General features: G+C 50.9%; 1 protein-coding gene and 1 pseudogene across 2 annotated transcripts in view; one reads left to right on the forward strand and one right to left on the reverse strand.

The window, feature by feature from the left end:
- Positions 1 to 19,653, reverse strand: part of PLB1 (phospholipase B1) — a 124,893-nt gene that overhangs the window by 34,994 nt on the left and 70,246 nt on the right. For both annotated transcript variants that reach the window (XM_069495155.1, XM_069495156.1), the window contains exons 24-38: positions 18,959 to 19,039; positions 17,247 to 17,312; positions 16,942 to 17,042; positions 14,353 to 14,434; positions 11,656 to 11,760; positions 11,437 to 11,532; positions 11,146 to 11,217; positions 10,032 to 10,070; positions 9,450 to 9,510; positions 8,493 to 8,551; positions 7,470 to 7,543; positions 2,988 to 3,031; positions 2,300 to 2,408; positions 888 to 939; positions 431 to 511 (exon numbers count right to left, since the gene is read on the reverse strand). In XM_069495155.1, the coding sequence (XP_069351256.1) occupies positions 431 to 511; positions 888 to 939; positions 2,300 to 2,408; positions 2,988 to 3,031; positions 7,470 to 7,543; positions 8,493 to 8,551; positions 9,450 to 9,510; positions 10,032 to 10,070; positions 11,146 to 11,217; positions 11,437 to 11,532; positions 11,656 to 11,760; positions 14,353 to 14,434; positions 16,942 to 17,042; positions 17,247 to 17,312; positions 18,959 to 19,039 (1,122 nt within the window). The remainder of the gene's footprint in view (positions 1 to 430; positions 512 to 887; positions 940 to 2,299; positions 2,409 to 2,987; positions 3,032 to 7,469; positions 7,544 to 8,492; positions 8,552 to 9,449; positions 9,511 to 10,031; positions 10,071 to 11,145; positions 11,218 to 11,436; positions 11,533 to 11,655; positions 11,761 to 14,352; positions 14,435 to 16,941; positions 17,043 to 17,246; positions 17,313 to 18,958; positions 19,040 to 19,653) is intronic.
- Positions 3,633 to 3,787, forward strand: LOC138400323 (U2 spliceosomal RNA; annotated as a pseudogene).

Raw genomic sequence — 19,653 nt, forward strand, 5'->3', positions numbered from 1 at the left:
GAATCTGAGAGGGCCAGTTGACTACCGCTGTTGTCAAAGGTGGGCCACACAGAAGAATGGAACCTTCATCCAGAGCTTTAGTTCAGGAGCAGAGAGTGGAGAGCCCTCCTTCCAGCTGCTTCAGCTCTACAGTTTCTTCTCTTTCACAGTTCTCAGGAGTGTAAGACAGTAGAGGCACCCTATACCTGTCACCTGCTACCTTACCACCTGCGACGTGGAGATGGTGCCAAGGACCTGAGGGTAGTGGGGTAAGTGTGCGTGTGTGAGAGGTGTGTGCGTATGTGTGTAGACATAGGTGCAGTTGGATAATCCTGGGGTTGGTTCTAGGAACTGTTCTGAGAGAGGATCTTCCTGTTCTCAGGAACGGGCCCATTGTTCCTGACCAGTCAAAGTCAGGAACAATGAGCAGGCCGGGACCCGCCCCCATTACCGAATCTGTGCAGAAGTCACATAAATCATTGGCTCCGATCAGCACGGTGATGACCTTCCAGTCTTCATAAAAATTTACTCTCTACATGGACAGAAGAAAACGCTTGGTAATTTCCAACAAACACATGAAAACACCACGGCTCTAGGGAATCCATTCAACCCTCCAGGACTTCCTTGCCCACTTGAAATAACAGAATCTTAGAGCTGAAGGAATTTTAGAGGTTTATTTACAGACCACAGAATCTTTGCTTTAGGAGGGACTCGCAAGGTCACTAGGACCAGCAACAAACCTCTCCCCATTGACATCATCTCCTCCAGAGGACCTCTGACAGGGGCTGCCCTACCCCTGCTTGAATGCCTCTAATGACAAGGGGCTCACTGCTTTTCATCATGGACTATTCCATTTGGGACTTTAGTGGGATAAAAAATGTTTAGAAATAACCATCAGTCTGACTCACGTGGTCATCTTTCATCTTCTGCACCACAGTCTGGACTTGCCTCGTGAGATCCCTGAGAAAAAGAAAAAAAACAGTCTGTTGAGGAGTAGTGTCTATAGTTTTTCTCCTAAAGAGCCTGAACTAGAGGCTTCTATGGCATCATATCCACTGCACAAGCTGGCAGAGACCCTGAGGCTCAGAGAGCAGAAGCTACTTGCCTCTTCTGGAGAGATATTACAACAAATAATCATTCAAAAAGCCAATCATGTGTCTGTCCTAAGGCTATAGTTGAAGGTAACTGCCAACTATATCTGTTGCTCATGGTCTCCTTCTAGAACTCCACATCCAAAAGATCTTTTAGGGTTCCAGGGTAAGAAATCATTGATCTCTTTTGGAAGACTAGTCTAGATCCTGAAATTAGACTTGAAATTAACATGAAATTTAACGTGCTTCCTCTTTTTGCCCTGGCTGCCAGGAAGCTGAGGGTTTGATACCAAACATAATAACCATGAAATTGTTCATATTGACGTAGTTGTTTCCCCCAATGGCTGTGATTTTTCTCTTATATACCTGTTATTTATGTTATTTTTGGTAAATTTATTTAGATGCTTTCAGAAAGAGGTAGGGAATAAATATATTCTCTGCACATGCCTGGGTTTATAATGCATGGCAGGAATAGGTGTCAGGCATCTGAGCTCCCCACTTGTTCAGGCCCCTGTTATAAGCCTAGGTCAGATAGATCCACAGCACAGTGCTCTCTTAGGACATGGTGGTGGGGCCATCTGTCCCAAGCTGTTTCTATTACCAGGAAGAGTCTTCCCAGGCTGAGTGAGCAGGTCTGGGGACCATACCCATCATCCAGAAGGGTGTGGCCTGAACAAGAAGATGACAATGTGACAAAAGCTCAAGTGGCTGAGCCAGCTGCTTCGTGGAATAAGGAGACCACCCCACGATGCTGGGCTCCCCACTTCCCTCTCTTGTTAGTGCCATAACGGGGCCAGGGAGAGGACACGACTTGTTGCTGCAGAGGCCTCTAAAGCCAAAAACTTGCCTGTCCGTTTGTTTGGTCCCTCCCTGATTTTGGGGTGGGGGGAGGGGAGTTGCCACTTGTGAGGTTCTTGGGAGGGTGGATCTCTCTAGCACGGTTGTGCTGTGGTAAGTTTTAAGAATTGGATAAAGTTAGTCGGTTAGTCCAATTATTAGATCATGCTGCACGTGAAAGCAAGGCCAGGAGTTGAAGCTGTAGGGGCAACACACCTTTCCAAGGCCACAGCCTCTCTAGCCTCCCCATGATGACCTTAGTCACAGGGGCGGCAGGAAGGAGGGGTGGCCTGAGTCTCTCAAATCATTGCTGCAAATGGATAAGGTCCCCTTTGCACATAGAGGTCGGTTTTGTGATCTTAAGGGGGAACTGTGTGTCTCCCACCGCATACTCTGCCTTCGCTCCGGAAACGGCTTGATTGAAGAATGCATTCGTGTCATTGGCATCGCCCGTGCCCACTGCGTAGCCTGTGAGGTTTCTGTTAAACTCTCGAAGGATATCTGGAAGAGGAGGGGGTAAACGAGACACAAAGAGCTCAGGACAGAAGTCCAGGATGTCTTTTCTGGTACCGTGGGTCTAAGGTCCCCAGAGTGGGCTGTGTTATCGTCCTCAAGCTTCCCGGGGAGGGGCAGGGAGGCAGTGTGTGTGCCCGACAGAAGGTGGGGCCTCTCTGAGTTGACATCACCTGTTGACAGGGTGGGCTAAGGCAATAAAAGCCTTTTACTTGCATGTAAAAGATAAATATATTTTTATATAATCCACAGTGCAGTGAAGGGTTACTATCTAATTTCTCAGCACTCCCTGGGCCAACTGGAAGAACCTGAGGCTCAGAATGTTTGGTAACTTGCTCTGGGTCACCTGACCAGCACATAGAGGGCCAGGGCTTGAACCAGGCCTCCAGGCTCCAAGTCCAGTATTTATTCCATCCCCTTTGGCTGTCTGTCCACAGCCTGCCCCCTCCTACTTCAACAGAGGTCCGTAGGGAGGTGACATTTGCTCCTTAGCTGGGAGGCCCTCTCAGGAGGCCTGGGGGTCAGACGGAATGAATAGACAGACTCAAGCCCCTGGTGGCTACTCACTAGGTAAGGTGGTCACGTTCTCCAGGGAGCCGTCCCCTCCTGCACTGTAGGGAGTGAGCAAGCAGAGAGTGAGAGAGATGGACTGAATTAATACACAAGCTTTACAAAAGAGCAGCCGCCACCTTTCTCAGTGGCTGGCAGCACCTTCTTGGTGTGCGAGACCCGTCTCTTTGTGTTTGAGGAATCCTGAGAAAATTTTGAATTCCCCGACAGATTGGTTTCCCTCAAATCCAGCATTTGAAGGCAAGAGAGCTGTTTCTTTTCTTCATCAGATCAAGAGGGAGAACACTCAGCTGAGTATATGCCATGCGCCCAGCCATGGACTAGATTCTCTATATTAGTTATATCTCAACAAGCCCATGACATTGATGTGACTATCTCTACTTTACAGAGTAAGAAACTGAGGTACACAGAGGTTAATTAACTTGCTAAAAGTAACTAAAGCCCAGCTTGAGCTGGAAACCTTTAGAAAACAGATAAGATCTTCTCTGTTCAGCAGTTGGGCAAATGCTGATGGAATGTTCTGGGCAGGGGGTGGCCTCACACTGCCTTGCAATGCCCCATCTAATTTTCATCTAATCTAACCTCAAGGCACACACTCTAAAGATTTTGTTTCCTTTCATGACTTTAAATTGAGTACAACATATGGCTTCTCAGCTTCCTGGCTAAGATCATGTGTAGTATCTGTTCCTATCAGTTTAAATTGAGTACAACACAGAGGAAGGAAGAAGTATTTCTATTTAACAAAATCTGATGTTTACATATATAGTATTTACTGTTATTTTGCTTCTGTACCTCTCTCCTCAATCCCAGATTATTCCAGGCCAATAGATTTTAAGAACACAGCCTTAGCATCCAGTCCCCCAGTGGAGACTTCTAAAGGACAGGCCATGAATCAGTCCTAGTCATTCTTTGTTCGTGGAATGCTTGGAATGCAGTTGACAGCTCCCTGCCAGCGTGGGCCAGGGCTTGAGTCAGAGACTCAGCAAGCAGCCCAGGTGGGGGAGAGGAAGCAGCTGGAGCAAGTCCTGCCCACTTCCCATCACATGTCTGAACCTAACGTGCCCAGGGGTTGGGCATTTGTTTGAGCTTCTGGTTCTTGTCCAACTCCGCATAAAGCTGCTGCTTTAGCTGCTTCCTCATCCTTCTTTTTCTGGACTAAAGGCACCAAATCAGAACATTTTACATTTGAAAAGAAACTATAAATCTGTACCTCTCCTCCAATCACTGGGTTCTAACTCTGCCTCCTTTTCTCCTTCAATAAAAATATAAACATAAACACAGAGACATACGTAAACACACACATCAAGTACTTCCTATTGTCATTTCTTGCTTAAAGGTGTCTTTGTTTTAAAACAAATGTGGTGGCTGGTCAAGATGAACAGGCTATGAAAATGTCTCCCTGACTTCATTTTAGAGTGAAAATTTCTAGGAGAAAAAAGAGGATTATACAAATAGGAAAGAGCAAAAATATTTAAACCTTCATTTTTAAAATCAGAACTATGTGAAACATGAAACAGACCCACATAAAACAGGTAGTCTATGTCAGATCCTTCAGATGAGTATAACTTGTATAACACCATGAGCTCAACGGCTGAGCTTTATCTGTTGTTACCTGCAGTGTACAGAAAAATGGAGTAGACGCTCAATAACATTTGTTGAAGGAGTTTCAATAATGCGAGATCAAACTCCTAATTAATAAAACAGAGAAATACATTTTTTGATAAGTAAATTTTATTTTGGTCCTTTGAATGATCCCAAACAAGCAAATATTTCAATGGAAGGAAAGGCAACGCTTCAAAGACCCAGGGCCTGCCACATCGTTTAGCTCGCTAAAGCTAGAAACTGGCACTAGTATAGTCTCACCGATCAAGAGACCTTGGAATATTCACAGCCAAACCTCTTCTGCAGGTCCTGCTCACAGCCACCCGCCCCCTGAGAATCCTGGATCCACTTTTCCCTGTCTAACTCCACAAGGTGCGCCCTTTCCACTTTGTTTCTCTGGGGAAAGAGGCTCAAATTACATATATATATACACATATATATATTTATTTATTTGAGACAGAGTCTCACTCTGTTGCCCTGGGTAGAGTGCAGTAGGATCATCATAGTAGATCATCGCAAGCTCAAACTCCTGGGCTCAAGCAATCCTCCTGCCTCAGCCTCCTGAGTAGCTGGGACTAGAGGCGCACGCCACCACTACTTTCTATTTTTAGTAGAGACGGGGTCTCAATCTTGCTCAGGCTGGTCTCGAACTCCTGGCCTTAGACGATCCTCCCACCTCGGCCTCCCAGAGTGCTAGGACTACAGGCGTGAGCCACTGCGCTGCCCTGTGTTCTTACTAATTGCCTGATTTTTTCTAATCTAGAAGCTTTAATGGCTTTAGAAATTGCTTTTCTCAGATGAGACTACTACATGGACATTTCCCAGGGAATGTTAATAGGTATTATGAACAAAGAAAGTTCTGGAATTAAGGAAAACACTGGATTAAACAGATAAAATTTAAACGGATTTCTTCATTGCAGGGCTTCTCAGAGCCTTTAATATGCTAATATGCATGTGACTTCCCCAGAGGAAGGATACAGTAAGTAATGCTTCCCAAGAAATACGAAAGATTTTCCCTTCTTCAGGAACCTGTATGAAACTAATGTTTCACGGAACATACTTTGAGAAAACACTAGTCTACATATTCTACCAAGTGTCAAACTATCTGTCAGACTCTGCCCTACAGCTTCCAGCTTTAACATTTTGGGCAGATGTTTGAAACATTTAGGATAGATTAAGGCTTCAAAGTGACAGCAGCCACTGAACCTGAGGCCTTGCGTTAGTGCTGGAAGATTCAGACATCAGGCCTTAACGGACTTCCCTTGTAGGAAGAAACAGAACAATGGCTGAATTTTCCCGTTGCTGCAGAGAGAAGCATAAGATTGCCTGTTTGAATCTGAGTAACAGCAACCACTAGCTGAACTGGGGTAAACTTGGGCAGATCACCTCCCTTCCCCAGGTTGTTCCCACCAGGTACAGCTTTCTCTGTCACCTGCTGTGTGGTTTGTCTACTTTATTTTCCCACACTGTGGGGTGAGGTCATTGCCCTCTTTAGCTAAGACTAAGCGCAGCTGCCACAACCTCATGTTTTTCTTGATTGTAATGAGCTCTGCTTTCTTTCTCTCCCCGCCGCCCCCGTCTTTCTTTTTCCTGTAGGCTCAGTAACATCAGGGGCAGGGTGGCAAGGGAAGCTCTATTTTGTTATGTGGCAGCCCGGTAAAGACCACCTTCCTGGTCACGGACAGGTGGAAACGTGGGGACCTCAGGGCGGGAAGGCATCTGCTCAGCTCTCAGGGTGGGGGCGATGTCCTCATGCTACGGACGCCCTGGGTCCTCGCTGTGGGTGGCTACAGGCTAGTGATGATGGCACCTGGACTCTCCTCAGGTCTGGCCAGAGAGCTGTCACAGTCCTGACCACCCCTACTCTGCTCCCTCTCACTTTCTTAGGGCAGATACTTCCAATGAAGTCACACTGAGGAGGACGGAGGCGGCAAAGGTGTTCTCCTGGCGCCCGACCGCTCGTTAGCACTCTGCCCTCTCCAGGCCGGCTTTGTTCTAGTCGTTTTCCCAGGTAACAAATTCTGAGCTACTCACCAGTTACTTTGAAGCCTCCATAAACACAAACTTTATTAGGAAAGAAACTTGAGAACACCCACACGCCACTGCTCGCCTGCCACAGCCCGGCTTTTCCAGTCCTGCATCGGGGATGCGCTTTCCCCCTTAACTCTTGTCTAACTGCTAATCTTTCAACACAGCTGGGCACCACCTTCTCTGGGAAGCTTCCCAGCCCTCGCGGCGGGTTGGGTACTCCTCTTCCACACTCCAGTGGTACTCAGGTAGTTCTGTTTTTACCTGGCACTTGCCCATTGAGCATATGCTTTGCTGTCTCTCCCTCACCCACCCCCTCAACTCCTCGCACTGTGCCCGCGCACGGGAGGGGCTCAGGGACGCCTGTTGATTGTGACTTTTGTCTCAGTTGTGTCCTCCTAAAGTGTGCGTTGGGTTTTGGAGGTTTTCTGTGCAGATGTGTACGGACACGTAAAGGCAGAGGTGCGAGCACAGGACGACGTGAATAAATACACACGACAGTAAACAGAGACGCGGGGGCATCTACACGGGCACACACACACACGCAGACAAGTGAAGAGTCAGGGATTTGGTGCTTGTCACGTGCATTTCATGTTGGATTTGCTGACACAGGAGTTTGATAAGAACCCTCTGCACAATTAAAAAAAAAAGATTATCAACAGTAAAATATCCTTTTGACCCACCAAATGTTCACGTTTTACAGAAACATATAAGTTTTCCTTCCGAAAGCCCCTTCCAGACCAAGTCTTTGATCTTTGCAATTTATGCATTTATAGAAGACAACCCTCCCTTCTCCCCACACCCAGTCTCTGGGGGTGAACCCTGGGGAAGGTCAAAGATTAACATTACCTAAACGACAGTCCCCGATACTGTGTGGTGACATCGAGGAGGTCGCCTGGTTTCGATCCAATTCCATTGCCAGCCTTAGAAAACATAGCAAAGTGCACAGGACAATCAGCAAGTCAGAGAAAAAGGAGGCTGTGAACGTGCAGGGCTTCCAACGAGCTGGTTCCAAATGCGCTCACGGTGGCAGGAGCAGAGCCCCAGACCGGGGAGCCAGGAGCCCTGGGCTCTCCGTCTTCGATGCTCCTTCCCAGCTGTGTGCCTTGCCCCACTCTCGGCTGCCTCCTCCCTGAGCTAAGAACTTGCCTAGCTCATCCCACAGGGGTGTTTTGGGGAGGAAATCAGATCAAAGCTGTAAAAACTGCTTTGACAACTCTCAAGTGCTTTACAAATGTGAGAGACTGTTAATACCCTCCCCGGCGTTATCCTCCCGAGTTCTTTATAAGCTCACTGACTCGAGCAACCGCAGCGGACAGATTTCTCATAAATTTCACATTTCTCCTCTTTCCCTCCAGAGCATTCTGTAAGGTATTCTCAAGGCCTTAGAAGTGCTGCTGGGAAGTGGTGATCTGGGATAGTAGAACAGCCCTGATTCTCGGAAGTTAGGAGCAGAGCCTTATCCACAACCAAGGCATCTTTGCTGCTTTCCGTGCAGAGGCAAAGAGGAGACAGAGGCGAGGGTCCGAGCTGAGCATAGTGCAGAACCCGAATGGAAAAGAGCACCCACACAGGCAGGTCTAGAAGAATTTTGAGGCAAAATGACATATTTTTTTGTACGTTAAAAATTATTAGGTGTTCAACCTCCACCCCCCATCTGAGACAATTCAGTTCACTCCTGAAAAAGATTTCCCCTGGACACCTGCTTGAGAAGGTGGCTGCAAAATCAAATCATTGCCATGCTCTTGGATTGACAGAGCCAGGAGAGGGGGCAAGATAATGCAGAGGACAGCAGTGCAGGCCTGTTAGGAGGACTGGGACCTGGAACTGGCCCAGCCACCCCCAATCCACCCAGGGACCAAGCGTCCTTACGGTCAGAGAATCCCCCAGAGCAGCCACAACTTGGATATCTGCAGGTCTCAGGGCGTGCACTGGAAAGACAAGTGGACACACTTGAGTCTGCAGGAGGGAAGGTGCAGTCAGTCTAGTGCTTCTTGCTTCAAAGCAAGAGCAGAAACACGATCTGCATGTGCATTTGGGCCATTCAGGACTGGGCACGCATAGTGTCATGGAGACAGAGGTTAGATGAGACACTTTCCCCATAAGAGACACAATAAACCAATCCTAGGCCTACAGGGAGAGAGAGGTACAGAGAGGGAGGGAGGGAGAGAGAAGGTGGAGAGACAGAAAGAAGGAAGGAAGGAAGGAAGGAAGGGAGGGCAGAGTAGGAGCCCACCACGTTAGTGCCAGTGGTCACATGAGATGCCAGCCATGCCTGAGCACAAACCAGATGGGCACCAGACCCCCTGAGATGAGGCGTAGGGCGTGAGGTGCAGCGCGTTTACAGTTGGGTTCTAAATTTCCACCAAGCATCTGATGAATAATCATGGCAGGCCTTTCCCTCCTCCCAGGTCTCTTCTGAAGAGCCCAGGGAACCTATCAGGCCCTGCTACAGGCTACAGAGCCTGGGGCCACACAGATGACCTCCAGAGCTAGTGTCTTCTTGGGCCTCTCCAGCCCAGCCCCCAGCTCTGAGCTTCTCCATGCCACAGGGCTGAGCCACCCAAGGGGTGAGCTCACGTGGCTCTTCTGCTTGTGCTCCGTCTGAGAGGCTGAAGCAGAAGGGCACAGCTCCTGGCCCCAGACACATTGGTGTCCGCTGGGCATGATGCCACCACAGGCCAGAGCAGGGCAATGCAGGGACTCATCCTAGCAAGTACTGGTCAATACTGCCACTTAGCCAGTGCATGAGAACTCTCGTCAGTGAACCCACTATGTGTAAGTCCTTGGGGAGGGGCCCTGGGTCCTGGTGCGTCATAAGGGGCTTACCTGAGGTGGGGGTCGAGGCAGAAGGGGCCCTGTCCCTGCACGGCAGCCAAGTCCCATGACCCTGTGGGCACAGAATGAATTCCAAAATCTCAGTGTTGAAAGGGACCAGAGAGGCTCTCTGACTCACCCAGAGAGCCCTAAAAATACAGATTCCTGGGTCCTATTCCTCAGGAGGGGCCTCTAAAGGGCCTGTGATGAGGTTCCCTAGGTGATTTGGAACATCAGCCAGGTTGAGATCTGCTAACCTAGTTCAGACCCCCATCAGCCAATGCAAGAATTGGGGCATCAACACAAGGACCCCGACCCCCACCACCCCTGCCTCTGCACCAGCTGTATGGAGGATGGTCATCCTCACTGATATCCTGAGCAAGCTGGGATATGACTGGCTGGATGCCCCCCCAAGCTGTCATCAGTGGCGTGAACTCTGCCCTCCCCCTGTCTGCAGGTGTGGGCTTGTGGATGGTCTTCGTGCCCATCCAGAACTCCTGCCCACTTTCCCACTCCGCCCTGTTGGGCCAGTCCCAGCTCAGGGACTGCCCACCGCATTGCCTGGCAAGCCAAAAGGAAGCAAAAGGCAGGTACCTGCACGCTGTTCTTGTAGGTGCTCAGAAACGGCCAGACCTGACGGGTGGGGGAGGAACAATGAGCAACAGCAGCAAGTTCGGCGGCTTCCCTGCCTGCCGACCCTCGACACGCCTGTGCCTGGCATAACACCTCCAGCCGCCCTGCTCTGTGCTCCCGAGCCCAGCCTCTCCTTGCCAGGCTGATGCCCACCAGGATGAAGGTGGGTGGGGGGGCCTTCTCTGCAATCTGACCCACACTGAGAATGTGCATAAACCCTTCAGCAGCTCCCAGTACTGTGCATGCCTGCCCTTCCCGCTCCCACCCTGCTAGCTGGGATGGCTGTGTGACCTCCCTTTCTCCACCCAGCACCCCCAACACTGCCTCTCTTTTTGCTGGTAAAAGCCCACGTCTCCACTCCCCAGGATCCCTCACCACCCCACACCTGCCCCACCGTGCAGCGGCCTGGGCCCTTCCTGCCCAGGTCAGGAAAGTCAGATGCTTTGGGGCCTGCCTCACATCAGCCTGGCCCAGGACCCCTCAGAGGGATTTACAAGGTGAAGATGACAGCTGCAGAGCTCTAAGAACCTTCCTGACAACTTTTGTGAAAATGGGGGCTTGTTCTGCGTGTCCTTCCTCGTTCACATCTGCTTTGCTAGCTCCAGCTGCCAATTTACCGCCCCCGCCCCCAGCCCAGCCATACAGCATTCCAGGTCTCGGTTCCTCGGTTCCTCGCTCTGCCCACGTGCTCACAGAGGCAGTGGCTACACGAAGACAGAGGATCCTTCTGTCCCAACTGTGCTTGAAGTTCTCCCCTGTCCCAGCCTTCAGCATGAGAGCTGGACGTGCCATGTGTCTCATGACTGCCTGGAAGGCTGTGTCCAGCCCAGACATGTGCTAGGGCCCCTAGCCGTGCAGAGACCAAGGAGTGCTCTGGGGCCACTGTCCCTCTTAGCCCAACCACATGGGGCATTTGGGGCCGTTAGCCTGGAGTGTAAAATGGGGTGGGCAGGTGGACACAGGTGGAGCGGGGGTGAGGGCCTAGAATGCGATGAACCGAGAAGGCTGACGGGAGCTGGGACCTGGAGAAGTGGCTTCAGTCGGAGGCGGTGGAAGGACACACTTTTCACTCTACCTGGCTCGGACACGTGATAGTGATCTCATTTTCAAAATTATGCTGTGTTGTCTTCTGGCCAACAGGTTCCAGCTACACCAAGAAACAGGAAGATGGGGAGTGAGAAAGAGGCGGCCAGGATGGACAGCTCGGGTCGGGGTGGGCACGGGGGACAGAGGAAATAGGACTTTTCATCATTGCTGTGCAGGAATCACACAGCCTAAGTGACGGGCCTCTGAGGTCCTCCAAAGGCTTCCCGGAGTCTTTTCCTTATCAGAGGGCGGGTGAGTTTTCCTGCCTCGGCCATCTTACCATATTTCTCCAGAGGGCAGAGGCTGCACGGCCATGAGCCTTGCTGCTGAAATGGAAACAGTCAGGAGCGAAGAAAGAGCTGTCAGGCAGTCCCTCCTGGTTAGCAGGTGAGAGAGAGAGAGACAGACAGACACAGTTATAGAGATATTGGATGACATAAATGAAACAGCCACACACTATCTGTGGATTCGGTTTGTCTACGACGCTTGCTTTCTTTACCGAGGTCTTTGGCATGTCCACTTTTTCGAAGAATGGCTGCACAACCACTGTAAAGTCTTCCCTCGTGTCGTAGCGTCCACTCTCAACCAGCTGGTGAGTCCCCTCCTGCAGGAGGAAAAGGGGACAGGGGTCAGGCGGTCCTCTCTGCGTCCACTCAGTCCTTGGCAGGTCTCTTTCTCCAACACAGAATTAAACAGAACTTGACTGTGGAGAAAAATTGACCTGCAGCAAAGTCTCAACTGAGGTGAAGCCAGCTAGTTCCTTTTGAGGTCAACCCGAGCTCTGCTGCAAGTGCATATACTTGACCTAGGCTGTGAGACAGGGAAGGTAAGAAAAAAAACCTAAGTCTGTCAGCTTGACCCGCTTTTAAAGCTATCGTGATTAAAGATTTGAGCGTGGCATTATTTGATTAAATGACATTTTGGATAATCCTAATAAGTTATTTCTATCCTACATTTGTTCAGAAAGAGCAAAAGTGAATCAACAATATAAATAAACGAGTATTTATACCGCTTGTACATGCTGTGTGTGTGTTGCTTTGAGACTCTCAGACCTGTTTAGGAGAGTAACAGAGCTGTAACCATCACAGCTTCTGCTTGGGGTCACTTCTAGGAAACCAGTTACTCCAGTTCTGGCTCCTAGTCTGGTGGGACTCTGCCATTCCACTGCTCACCAGGGTTGCTATTGTTTGGGACTAGGACTCCAGCTGCAGAGGGAAGTCAGGCTTAGGAACCCGGGAATGTAATGTGCTCACTTCAGAAAATCCCACGAATTGTCTTTTCCTGGGGTCAAGCCAGGAGGAGAGCTCCGTTTAGGGACCCCTCGTGCTGACCTCCCAGGCCAGTCTCTGCCTTGATCAAGGCATGAGGGAAGGAAAGCAGGTGGCTTCTCGCAAGGAGGGTGGGAGGTGCGATACTGGGGACTAGCTGTGTGGCTTTCAGCAAGCTGCTTCCCTCTCTGGGCCTCTGCTTCCTCATCAGTAAAGAGAGGATGTTGGGTCCTGGACCATCTCTTAAGCCCCTTCCAAGGCTCCTAGTTGCTCCGGGATCAGCCATGATGGCTGACAGAGGAACCACACACCTTTGGACAGTGGAAAGAAACAGTGTGTCGAGTCCCTGCCACGTGATAAGCGCTAAGAAAATGACCATGGTTATTAGCAGCAATGATCATGAGAGTGATGAGAACCACAGCGTTTGCTGGAAGTAGGGAGTGAGCTGATTCTTAGAGGGCATGATGGCCTCACGTGGCTGACGTGCGAGCGTCTCCAGAGCGCCATGTTGGGGTCTCGGTGGTGACTAGGGTCAGAGCTGGGAACAGCTGGCCTACCTGCCGAGGCCGGGGGACAATGTTGGTGGGTACCGCTCCTCTTTGGCTGCTCAGCATCTGAAACCACCTGTATGTCTGAAGACCCCCCACTGCGTGAAGAGCAGCCTGCCACCCACTGCGGAGGCTGAAGGAGACGAACGCTCGCCTTCCTGACGTCCCTGCAGCCAGTGCATGGGCATGGGGCTGAGGCATCACCAATCACTGTCCGTCTCTGGGACAGCAAAGCACCCATTTTGCCAGGAGCAGCAGCTGTGTTCCGTTCCTAGACGGTGGAGTCCACAATGTCTTCACTAGACTGCGTCTGTGACCTGATTTTGATCCTCAAGGCTTGGACCCTAGAATCCCATGAGTCTGTGATTCCTGGTGGCTTGGCCTCTGACCCCAGCTCTCTAGCTCTGCCAGAGATTCTGCTTAAATAGTAAATGTGCTTAAATTAATAGAACCTGCATAAGCTTTTGTTGCTTACACCTAAGAACCTTAACTGAAACAGGGCTGCTCTCGTGGCCATAACCTCAGCTGCCTTCCCTCACCTGGTGTGGGCCGTGGCCTTCCTCCCAGAGTCAGGGGCCTGCGCACGGCAGGAGGAATACAGGTGGGGAGTCCCCCAGAGGGCTGGGTGCTGGTGACAGAGGATGATGAAGGCTTATCTCTTTGAGCCCCTGATACACCCAAAGGAGTCTGCAGGGAAGTGGTTCTACTTCAAGGAGTCCACAGACACCTTGAAGGATGAATCAGGTCTGGAAGCTGTTTGCCGCCTACTCTGGAAGGCAGTCTACCACTGTCCTCTTTGTGTGACTGGACAATTGTTTGGGCGGAAACTCATCATGGGCAAGGGAGTCAGCTGTTCCGGTCAAAGATTTGGTGGAGAAAGAACAAAAATGAACCACCCACAAGATGGAGACCATCCACCAACTTTCCTTCTCCTTGTACTAACAGCATCTGTTCCCACAGGAGGAGAGAGCAGGGGGTGCATGTCGTTTCACTGAATGCTCCAGACCCGCTGGGGAGGCAGGTGTCTCAGCCTCCGTTTCCTTGGAAGCTCAGAGAAGTTTCATCACGCACTTGTCTAAGGTCATACAACTAGCGAGCAGAGTCGGGTTTGGATCTGGACAGACCCACTCTGAAACCACGATACACATCTGTCCTGGACAACTGGAAACATTTGTTTCCATGTAAAGCCCAGGAAGGGAAATTCAGCAAAGTGTGTTCAGTTACTCTGTGGCTTAATTCAAATACACTGAAGCACAGGCCCTAACGCCCCCAGGGTGTCTTTAAATCAGCAAACTAGTCATTGGTCATCGCCCACCCAGCCAGGGTCAAAATTACCTAAGCACTGATTCATTCTCTAAACAGAGCCCCTTCCTGGCTTACCTGATACTTCCTGTTCACTTCGATGAGAGAGGCAAGTTCTGTTGAGTTATCATCAAACTTCAGGACACAGGGACACAGAGACCTGCAGACCAAAGAGATGTCCCCACCCCACCAAGATCACCATCTTGAATAAATGATGCAGAAACCTTGGCTGGGGACTCAACATACTTCTTTTAACTTGGAGGCATCTGAACTCTGTGCTAAGGAAGGGTCTGGCTGGCTAACCTGTTGACTGTACCTTTCCCAGGCCTGGATTTGCTCTTTAGGATGAAATAGTTACTTCTTCTGACATCTGCAGGTGCGACTTTTATGGAGCTGAGTCGCCTCATGGCTGTCTGAGTGTTGTGCAGATGAGGCACACCCCCTTCCAAATAATAGTGACAATAATAGCTAATGTACATTGCATGCTACTGCACCAAGTACTGGTAAGAACTTTATCAGTATTAACATGCTTAATCCTCCCAGCCATTTTAGAAGTTGTAGTATCATTATCCCCATTGTATAGATGAGAAAACTGAGGCTCAGAGTAGTTGAGTAACTTTCTCAAGGTCACAGGGTTGCTGAGTGTGGGGAGCCAGGACTTGAGCTCCAGTCTGCCTGGCTCTGAACCTGCGCTCTTGATCTCTCTACTGAGCTGCTTCTGTCCAGTCTGCAGCTCTGGCCTGGCTGGACATCTGGCAAATCTGGGCCTTTGGGCCGGGGGATGAGGTAACAATAGTGTGGATGGCTTAGCGTAGACTCAGCAGCACCAAGGAAAGGACAGCCACTCAGGCGGAACAGCAAAGAGGTGGCAGGACAAGGTGACCCCGAGTCCATCCAACACTGACATTCAGTGACTTGGCCATTTCAGATCTGCAAATAACCTGGCAAATGCCTACTCTGAACCTTTAGTTTTAATGATCTAAAAAGCCCTGCAGTGATGGGTAGCAAGAGCTTTTCTGTAAGCTGCTCTGAAATGAACACACTGAACCCCCTGTGTGGCCCAGCCCAGCCGTTAGAGAAAGTGGGAGCCCGGGGATGAGTCAGCAGCTGAAAACAGCATGCATGATGCCAGCTGTGCTAATAGGCACGTGTCACCCAGCGGCCATCCTGTCTCTGCTCGTAGCCTTCTCCAGGGGACCTGGGCCCCTAGGTATGGTTTGGCATGGATCTATAGGGGAGCAGCCAAGATACCCCTTAATTTCCAAGAGCAAATCTGGCCCTTGTGAATTATTCATTCAGTCATTCAGCAAACAGCAGTGAGCCCCTCTGCTGTCCTAGCAGTGACTCAGACGGAGTTCACAGGCTGCGGGGGAGGGAGGGAGGCACATGAATACCATGAGATGTGCTCAGGGCTGTGGTGGGGGAGGGGCAGGAGTGGGGAAGCACAGACACTAGCCAGAGGAGGCCTTGGAGGCCTTGCAGGAGGAATGCGTGGGAAATGCTCATGCTTTGGTTAGAAGAGCATCTCATTCCTGAGGGCCATAGAGACATGCAATATGGGTTGGGTCTCCCTTATCTAAAATGCTCAGGACCAGAAGCATCTCAGATTTCTGATTTGGGAATGTTTGCATTACCCTATGGGCATCATGCAGGCCTTTTTGACATTTTCAATAATATCTTTGTACCACAGCACAGAGAATAAGCAAAACACCAACCAACCAACCAACCAACCCACACAGTGAGTAATACATGTAGGTCTAGGCCCCACATGGGGAACCTGCCATTGGCGTGTCCAGCCTGCACTGGCGCCATCTTGTTACCCTTTGCCGACATGCGTGAAGAGATACCAGACCATGGCTGAAGCGGGTTGGGAGGGCCTTTTCCCCTCGGGGATGCTGAATAACTATGTGTTGTATGCATCTCTGCTTTTGACTGATCCCATTACATGAGGTCAGTGTGGAATTTTCCACTTGTGGCATTGCACTGGCACTAAAGAAGTTTCAAATTTTGGGGAATTTTGGATTTCAGATTTTCAGATTAGGGATGCTCAACCTGTGCTAGAGGGAAAAGGCATTTGTGTTTGGCTCTGGAGGCTGAGGGATGAAGACATCCTCTCAGTGTCCTTCCCAGGAACAGGGCTTTCTATTTTCTGGGAAAGACTGTTCTCTGGATTCTGGATTGTGATTTGATCACCTCCTCCTCTAGCAAGTGGCAGTGGCCCTGTATCTGTGAATGCCCAGCCTGGAGCACCCACGCCAACCAGAGGCACTTCCTGTCCTGGAGATGGGCCTCCAGGAGGGGTCGGAGAAGCTCTGGACACACTTGGAAGTTGGTCTTAGCAGAGCCTGAGCGCTCCCTGAGCCTTTTCCACACAGCCTGAGTCCATTTCTGTCCCTCTACTCTCCCCTCCTGGAGGACCAGAAGGTGCCTGGTGGCTGCCGTGGCAACAGAGGCAAAGGTGGGTTCTACATGCACAGCTGAGGCAGGGAGCTGAGGCCTATGCTGGGGTCAGAAAACCCTGGGATGTTCCCCCACTGGACCTTTTCAGGTTAGAAAATGGTGGGGAGGGGTGTCTCAGCACTCCTCACGTTTCTGCCATTAGGTTTTCTAGCAAATCGGCTAACGGTCCCACAGCCCCGTGGAGAGCAGCGGGAGTTGTCATCTGACCTGAGGATCAGCCTCGGGCAGTAGACTTTGGTCTCCTGGTACAGCTCTCGCAGGGTGGTGATCTCGAGCACCTCCACCAGGTTCACGAACGCCCGAGGAACCTGCGGAAAGGCAAAGGCAGTCGCCGAGAGGGTGAGGCTGGGCAGCTGCAGCCTCTTACTTGGGTCTGGGGCCCACTCCTCCTGCTGGAGTGTCAGACCTAGGGACTTCCGTCCGCCCCACCCCCTCCCTTCACCCCCTCTGTGCCCCATGGACACCTCTGCACGCAGGCGCTGCCCAGAGGCCGGGCGGCCCAGACTCCATACCTCAGCGTGGAGGATGTCCAGAGCCTTCCCGATGTTGTCAGTGAAGTTCTGGGGGGAATACTGGGCCTGCAGGAAGAGGAAGTGTCTCTTGAGCACCATTTGTCTCCCATCTCTCTACAGACTAGGGAGACTTTCTCTCTTGGGTCCCCTTCTTCCTATATATCAGTCAGAGGGGACAACGCTGAAATGTAGGGTTTGTATTTGGGTGCCCCAGTCTTGACGCCAGCCCCATGGTGCTGGGACTCGTCGTGGCTGTGACTCTCCGGGAAATGCCCTCTCTTTTGCATGGAGCCATGGAAAGCTCTGGATCTACTTCACAGCAACTAGAGGTAGAGCCTCAGCTCAGGCACATCCATCCCTGGGCCCCTCTAAAATATGGGTGTTGGAGCGGATGACGGTAAGATCTCCTGCAGCCTGAGCAGTCTCTGGTCCTGTGGCTGCATCTCCTCTGCTTGGAGCCTCACGTGTCTGGGGAGCCACACCCCAAACACATCACTTCAGGAGATGACAGGAAAGGAAGCGGGTCTTGTGGAACAACCCCACTCCAAGCCTAAACACATTTTAACTTATTTCTCCTGATCTTGATATTTATGATTTTTAAGATATTTTTTAAAGCAGTACAACTCTTTCTCCGATTAAAATCTAACCGACAGCCCTGCTCTACAGCCCCTGGCAAAGCTGTGCCCCCCAGGGGGAACAGGGGAGGGGCCTCCCACCTCCCCACCCGCAGCCCTCGCTGTGGGTCCGGCAGATCACAGCTTGACACCTCTGACTCCTGGCGACTTTAGTGCCAGGAAAGTGGGCTGTGATGGGTCTGGGGGACAGGGCTGCCCCTCTGGGCAGATGCTCACAGGCTATAGCAAGATCACCACTTCCCAAATACCACTGTACCGGTTCCCTTTCTGCCTGACAAACCTACTCATCTTCAAAAGTCCCAGTTCCAAAGCCTCCTGCTTGGTGTAAACCTCCCGACAGCCCCGTCCCCCACGCACACCGAGTTCCCACGGTAACTTTGATTTCAGACCTCTCTTCTGTGTGCATCGCTAGAACCACATCATGATGGCTTCCTTGTGTCATGATGAATTGTCTCTGTCTCCCTCCCCTGGCAGTATAAGTTCCTTGAGGACAGAGCCTCTGTTTCATCTGCCACCGCTTAGCTCCTAGCAGAGCACCAGGCCTAGGCGCAGGTGGGAGAATAGTCAGTGTGGCCTGTGGGGTTTCTCTCAGCCCAGAGGCTGGGGTTCCAGAAAGAGACACAGCAACCATAGAGCAGCAGCCTTGATCTTGGGTTTCCCATCAGCCCAGAATGACTTGGCTCTGACCCTCCCTAAGTGCCCTTGTAGGAAATCAGCTTTCCCACACTCGGGACGGCACACAGGTGGAGACGGCAAGGCCACTGAGGCCTGGAGAAAGGGGCTAACTTATGACTACCTTGAAGAGAGGCAAGATTCTTCGAGGTCATTGGAATGACATCTTGGTTTCTAGAATGATATGATCAGGCTCCCTTGACAGGAAACTTAATCAGGATCAATCTTGTAACCGATCCTGCTTGTCCAGTTGAATCTCTTCCCGGGGGTGGAGGCCCTCTTGGTCTCAGGGTTAACCCCAGGCTGGACCCGAGTCCAGCAGCTGCCCTGCTCCAGGAGCAGGCGACTGGGCCACGGAAATCCTCCTCTGGGGCCGAGTCCCGGGTGAAGGGCCTGGAGACGTACCGGGTCATTGCAGAAATCACAGAGGTCATTGCTGCCTATAAACAGGGTTATTATCTTCCAGTCCTCCTCAAAATGTATCCTCTGAAATGAATAGGAAACAAACAAGTAAGTGCCTTGTCCCAGAGTCAAGTTCAGGAAAATACAAAGTGCTGAACACTAGAGAGGATGGGTCGCGCACAGTAGGGCGTTTAGTGGACTTTCCTATTTTCCGTTCTTTGGTTTTGGGGTCCTGCGGTCACAGGTCCTACATGGTTCATTTACTATAGGTAGAATCACACTGGCACAAAAAGGTCACAGTTCCCAGCTGTCCTGCTGGGAGTGGCTGCAGACGTCCTGCCCTCTGAGGTCGTTCCTCAGTCTCTGGCACAGCAAGGAAGCGGGGGACCTGGGGGGGAGGTTCTGGCCATGGGAAAGGAATGTTGGTTCTACGATCTCCGATCTCCGGAAGCCCTGAATTCTAACTTTGCCTTAAGGGAGAAAGGACCGTCTTTGTCTTTCACGAAGAGGGAGCTCTCCAAATTCAGATCATTTACACAGTTAAGGCTCCCCGTGAACAAAGCAAGCTGGAGGGGCAGTTAGAGCAAGGTGGCCGCTCTCAGCACGTGCTCTGAAAAGATTGTGCCACCTTTGGGATCTGTCTCCTCCAAGAGGGATGTGGAGAAGTATTAACATTTGAAGTCACAGGGCTGGATGGA

The sequence above is a fragment of the Eulemur rufifrons genome, chromosome 19 (genome assembly GCF_041146395.1).
Source record: "Eulemur rufifrons isolate Redbay chromosome 19, OSU_ERuf_1, whole genome shotgun sequence".
NCBI classification, from domain to species: domain Eukaryota; kingdom Metazoa; phylum Chordata; class Mammalia; order Primates; family Lemuridae; genus Eulemur; species Eulemur rufifrons.